The sequence below is a fragment of the Drosophila santomea genome, chromosome 3L (assembly GCF_016746245.2).
Source record: "Drosophila santomea strain STO CAGO 1482 chromosome 3L, Prin_Dsan_1.1, whole genome shotgun sequence".
Taxonomy (NCBI): domain Eukaryota; kingdom Metazoa; phylum Arthropoda; class Insecta; order Diptera; family Drosophilidae; genus Drosophila; species Drosophila santomea.
In genome coordinates, this window is record NC_053018.2 from 16,032,102 (window position 1) to 16,038,413 (window position 6,312).

General features: G+C 40.8%; 1 protein-coding gene across 1 annotated transcript; it reads right to left on the bottom strand.

Moving 5' to 3' along the window:
- Positions 1-856: 856 nt before the first annotated feature.
- Positions 857-2,937, bottom strand: LOC120447776 (larval serum protein 1 gamma chain). The gene is made up of 3 exons (XM_039629329.1): positions 2,868-2,937; positions 2,679-2,806; positions 857-2,617 (listed from the first exon to the last, which is right to left on the bottom strand). Exons 1-3 carry the CDS (start codon positions 2,935-2,937, stop codon positions 857-859), a joined length of 1,959 nt encoding a protein of 652 aa, XP_039485263.1.
- Between the last annotated feature and the right edge of the window lie 3,375 nt (positions 2,938-6,312).

A 6,312-nucleotide genomic window follows, 5' to 3' on the forward strand; every position in this document is an offset into this window, starting at 1 on the left:
CTTAAAACCGTTCTTTGACTTGATATAAAGTGCTTTGCATCCATGCAACGTCGTCTCCATGCCCCTGCCCCATGCCCCCGTGGGAGCCACCCCCCTCGCCCACACAAACCCTTTCCTCTTCATACAGACATATACATATTATGGTTCGCTTTTAAATTTTGTTTTGATTCTACGCTTTTGAAGCTTGTGCACTGAGAAGATTTCCGATTGTGTCCCTCAAATAGTTACTTAATAATTCTAATTAATGTACCTATTCAATTAAATTATTATTTATTTGTCCTGGGAATAAAAATCAATTTGCATTACATTAAAAGGATGTTTAAAACTGCCCATTATTTTCAATTCATTTTCTAATCATAACTTCATAATTTTCTTAGACTGTGAATATTTCCAGCACGAATGCACAGTGTGGTTTTGATTAATATTGTATACATGTTGAATTCGAGGTTTCAAGACCCCATGTGGAGTGGCCGTCTTCTTAATATTTCCTCCATGCCTTGTAATTACCCAAATTTGGCGTCACTATCCGTTAAAGGGTTTATTTGTTAGGACTGGACTGGGGAATATGGGGGGATAGCCAGGAAAAGAGTAGAGTGGAATTGAGGTATATTTATGGAGTTGCACTAACGACATCTTAAACGGTACTGTGTATGGCAGAACTCGGGGGGAGTTATCAACATAAATTGGGCATCGAAAAGTAACTATTTAACAGTAACAGATTGCACCAAACTTACAAAGACAAATGAACCTTGTTTTGGGAACACCTACTGCTGCTTTATTTTTGTTTTATACGCAAGTCTATCTAAATAAATGTTGAATTAGATTGAGAATTTAAGATACACCTCTTAACAAATTTCTAGGGACTTTCATGCAGGACTTCCACATCCTTCCAGAACACGTGATCTCCGGCTATTTCCAGGGCTTGGGTGTCGTCCTCCAGGAAGCGTTCAAAGGGGTAACCCAAGGGCAACTCATCCCATCGACTGACACCCTTGCTGAAGTCACAATTAAGTTCGTTTTCCTGCCGAGCCTTATAATCATAGACAGTGGCCACGATCAGAAGCCGCAATTTAAGAGGATTTCCCGTACCGCCGCGAGGTAAAATCAGACGCCTAGGGAATCCGCAATTGGGAGTTGATATATTGAGGGGAAAGTCGTACTCCTCCCTTTCGGCGAGCTTAACAAACTGATAGAGCTCGGTGTACGAGATGTGATCTCCGACCAGGCCTCCAAACTCCTTAGATTCCCTGAAAATTCGGTTCAATCCTGGGTATATCACAGTCAGAAACGAATCAAGTTGATAGAATGGCTCTCTCTGAATGTTTTTGCTTCCTGAAGTGGTTAGAAAAACTCGGAAAATGGTTGATTGCGTTTTGTTACTTGATATATGCAGTGTATAGGAAAAATCCTTATGTTGCAGTCGATGCTGTCGGTGTTGCAAGGTAAAAGGCCACACAAACTGCCCAGCTAAATAAAAATGTCTGGCGGACAGAATATTACTAATATCTACATCAACTGGTTGATCGTAGGTGATCAGAGGCGTTATATGCATATCATCAATGCGAAGATCACTTGGAATAAATGCTTTCTGGTTATTGGGCTGAAACACCTGACGATACCAGCGAAAAGAATCCAGTAATCGCTCTGCGTAGTAGTAAAAGCCTTCGGATCTCACTATAGTTCGTATATCCAGTAAAAGATTAGGTTGGATACCCTTTTCCATTGCTAATTGTGTCCAGTCATAAGGAAATAGTTCTTCAAGTCCAATAAGCCAGTTGTTGTTCTCTTCCAGATTGATACGACTTCCATTAGCTAGCTGAATACTTCGAAAGAAAATGGCATCCCCCACTTTTGCCTCCAATTGCGATATGTTTTTGATTATAAATTGGGCCGTCTTTGAGGTTCCTTTCTTTATGCCACGATTAAGTTTTGGTGTCAGCCTCTTATAAGCCAGCTTTTGGCCATAGCATTCCAGTTTATAGCGCGCAAGTATTTGACCCAGTTGATAGTAGCACCATTCTCGCAGTTGATCCGACTTTTCGCCAGTTAAAACCACTCCCATGTTCAGATTATACCAATAGGATTGCCACTCAATGTCCTCCAGCAAGTGTTTGAGTTTATTTCCCCCTTTCGGTTGATTCATTCTTAGAATATTCACATCAGCCATGGCCTGAAACCATTCAATAGAACCACGGAGATCACCTTCCAAGTTTAAAGGTTCCAATTTTTGCGGACGTATTTCTTCTATATCGGTTACATTCTCGTATCTTATCCAGTTGGCGAAATTGAAATTTCTCGCCTTTTTGACTGTTAAGACATCGTGATACGATTCCGGCCACAACTCATAGATCTTGGGCATAATCAAGGCCTGGTAATCCTCTCTTTTCTGGATCAATTGCGTCAGAGCTTGGACAAAAATACCCGGATGCATATGAACTCGGCCCCAGCTGATATTTTGCCATAAGGTATACCAATCCCTGGCGTTGAAGAAAAAGTGATATAGTCCCAGCATCTGCTGATAATGAACGGCGTAGAGGGGATTGTAGTACTCATCACGATGTAAAAGTTTTCCCAAATTGAAGTCCTTGTAAAAGTCGCTCATGTGCTCGTTGTAGACCTTAGGTTTGTAGTATTTGAATTAGTATTAATTAGTGTTTCATTTCATTCCGTATACCGACCACATACTGCTCCTTATCTGTAACCAATTCCTTTCCCAGCAATCGCCACTGTTCGTTCATCAAAGGTTCGTGCACATGATGTAGAATTTCCAACAGAAAACGCTGCTTTTCCAAAAAGTAACGATTTGCTGAATAGTAATACACAATGGGGATTAAAATAAATACAAATTTAATTTAATTGATATTTACCGATGCCATTAGCAAGCACTTTGAAATGAATATTAAGTCCCAACAATGATAAGAAGACCCAAAGTCTCATCGCACTTGTTTACCACACGCGACTCCAAAATAAACTGAAGGCGTCGTGCAAATTGCATTGTGATTAAGCTATTAATAGCTTTTCCCCACAAATCCAAGCTTAGTAGGATGAGACAATAATTTGTATAGTAAATTAAGTATACAAACATATTAAATTCATTGAAAACATCATGTCATTTTGCATTTTTAAAGTTCTCTCAAAATTGAAATAAGATCAGGCTGCTTTTGTTACAAATCATTTATCATTTTGTTAAAATTCTCTTAAAATTTAAATAAGATCAGCCGGCTTTTGTTACCAAATAAGGTAAATACAGGTTCCTTTTCTCCCCTTAATTGGGGCTATTGTTGGTTAATACACACTGAAATACAGTTAATAAGGTGGAAAATTGCCCTGAGTTATCCCCAGAAGTGAGTCTCATTTGGCTATTAGTCACCAAGAGTGGCACCATAATGCAAAGCGATTTTCGCCAACGATCACTTGCCGCTCCTGTTGCGAAAATGTGCGGACATTAAATTGCCAACTCAGTGGCTTTCTGGGGACTCTGATGTCCGATGTCGGATGTCTGATTTCTGATGGCTGATGATGACTGGATGGCGGAAAAAAGGGCAAATTATAATGCGAGAAATGTTAATTACAGGCGGCGCGATGTGGATGTCTCGGTATCCGTATCTGGGCCCATTGTTCGCCCAGAAATTGGCGCATTAATGTAAATCGGCAGCCAGGCATGACGGATTATAGGAACCCAGACCTAGTCCAGATGCAGCCCGACCATTAAATTATCGTCCAGTTACGCCAGCATTATATATGTATATGTATGTACATATGTACGAGTATGTACAAGACACAAAGCTCTTTGTTTCCACTGCCGGTGACAAAAGGTTGCGCCTGAAGAACCCAATGACTTGGAACCGACTCGAAAGGGGGCAACCAGTTACCATCGTACCACCCTGTAACTACTACTGATTGATTCTCATTGCTGGTGGTAAGAAGTTCTTGGGCCGATAAGCCTGTTAGGACCGTTACTGCCACCGATCGCCCAGAGCTACTGCTGCCTCATGAAAACTGATTACCGCACTCCGTGGCAAGCGAAACGTGACAATCTGCTGCTGAATATTGCATAATCATTGTCAATGTTACATTTCTGGTAAGTGCACTGGAAAAATTCACGCTAAGCAGTTGGGAAAACCGTCTTATGAGTAATTAAAATACTTTTAGTATATACAAGTTCATTTCTTCCTTCTACTAACAATGTCTTTGCATACCTACGCTAATACTTTGTACTATCTATAGCTGGCAATACAATATTGTGCATGTAAATTTCTCTCACTGTAACGAATAGATGCAAATATCCCTTCGCACGTGCATTGGCACCCCGTGTTTTCCAAGCCTTTTCACTCTGCCTTCGATCCCGAGTGCTTTGCATAATATTAGCACATTAACTGAGATCGCGGATCGCATCGCTGCATCTTGGCGCGCATTTTCAATGGGCTTGCCATCATCAAATCGCCATAAATCGTCACATCTGAGAACCCTTAGGGGCCATGCTATTGCTCCTTCCCAATGTCATCATAGTCTTTAGTTTTTTGTGCCGTTTGTGCCGTTTCCGTGATCCTTGGCCCCGGGAGGCTTATGAAATGCAAATTACATTTCAATAGTGCGCTTTAATGGTCCCTAACCCCGCCTCTCATCTACGCGCACTTTGTTCTTTGTCATCGGCCTGATGATTGCCCCTTTTAGCGCATTGGAAACGTATTTAAAAAGTCATTATCGGATCCAGCGGATCCAGCCCCCCACCAATTTCAGCGCATCAATCACTGCGCCTTTTGTCAACCTTTATTTTTTGTTGGGTCATAAAACGCTTGGAAGGTGGACGTCTTAGGCACTATGCACGTTGGCAGGGTAGAACGCATAATAACCATAATAAGTTGAAGGTTTTCTTGGGCTCTAAGGGCTGTTATGGTCTCTATAGGGAGATACTTTCGTTAGCTAGTTGATCCTCTTAGAACAGAAGCTAAATTGGAAAGGGTAACAATAGAATGTTTTGACATTTAAATAGACTTGAAGATCCATGTGATTTGAAAGCTTACAACAATAAACAGAAGAATACATATTTTTAGTTTCTCTCAAGGATCTCTAGACCATAAATAACATGGCCAGAATTTAGTGCTCGCAATGACTTCAATTACCATATTTCCGCCACCTTGAGCGGTTGCCCAATTGCTTTTAGCTGCCACCTAACTATTTTCACCCAGCTAGCTATCTGCCAAGCTCCATAAGCTTCTTATTTATTATGACTTTTTTTTTTGGTGTAAATACTTAGGGTCTGACGCATGCGACGACGGGCTCTTTTGGAATGGCATGTGGACCTCGGGCAGAATGTGTAACCAAGCGCAAATGAATCATCGAAGTCGGGCCAAAAACACCGAAAGCCCAGACCCAAAGACGCAGGGCTGCGATCGGTAGTCCGATGTTTTTAATAAGGCAAGCGACAAACAAGCAGGAATTGGGTCAGCCGAGATAAATGCGCGTAAGTGTTGTTTAAACATACACTCGGGGAATTATTTAAATAGGTTTTCCACTTTCTCATTGCCAAAGAAATATGGAATAGTAACTACGATCTATCATGATTAATATGTTTTGTTTAATGGCTCATTCATTTAAATCTATAAAAGATAAAAGCAAGCATTAGTTTCTTTGCTCATTTTGAGCAGTCAATAAATTTTATGACTAATAGAAAATATCATATTAGTTATGAATAATAACATTACGTGAATATGCATGCCACTATATTTTAAAAATTTTATTACTCGAGGAATGGGATTGATTTCTTGTCGCTCTTTCAAAATGCCTTGATTATTTCCCTGTTTTTGCAGTGCACCCAAATGGAGCTGATTTCGGGAGTTCTTCTTGTTCGAAATTTAATACACTGATGGATATGGACATGGACTGGGTAGGGAAGGGATGCGAAGGGAGTTTGGAACAATGGCTGGGCTTTCATGCGAACTGTCAACTTGTCACGACAATTAAGCAAGTCGATGGATATCTGGCTATCTGGCTATCCGGCTATCTATCGGCGGAACATCAGGAAACGCCCACGCATGCCAGTCGTCTTAAGCGTTAAACAAATTAAATATCCGATATTGTGGTGGGGGTAAATTATTGAAATACGACACCGCTCGACGCTGGATGCATCAGGTAGAGGTGATGACCCAATTCGCTATGCACTTGCGCGACAATTTTGGTAAACACAGAACCTTTCAAAACCCCATATCACCATTCTTTTTTTTGTCAGCTCCAATATTTGTTTACCATTTAGTTTATTATGCTGTGTGCGCATTGGTTCTGCCTTGTTTGATTGCCCTTATTGGACTTCGA

Bases quoted from the DNA above. Each gene is read 5' to 3' on its own strand.
- LOC120447776 (XM_039629329.1), bottom strand. From the start codon at position 2,937: ATGAGACTTTGGGTCTTCTTATCATTGTTGGGACTTAATATTCATTTC. The intron at 2,807-2,867 runs GTAAATATCAAT...ATTACTATTCAG, and splicing joins AGTGCTTGCTAATGGCATCG to CAAATCGTTACTTTTTGGAA. The intron at 2,618-2,678 runs GTCGGTATACGG...TACAAACCTAAG, and splicing joins CAGATAAGGAGCAGTATGTG to GTCTACAACGAGCACATGAG.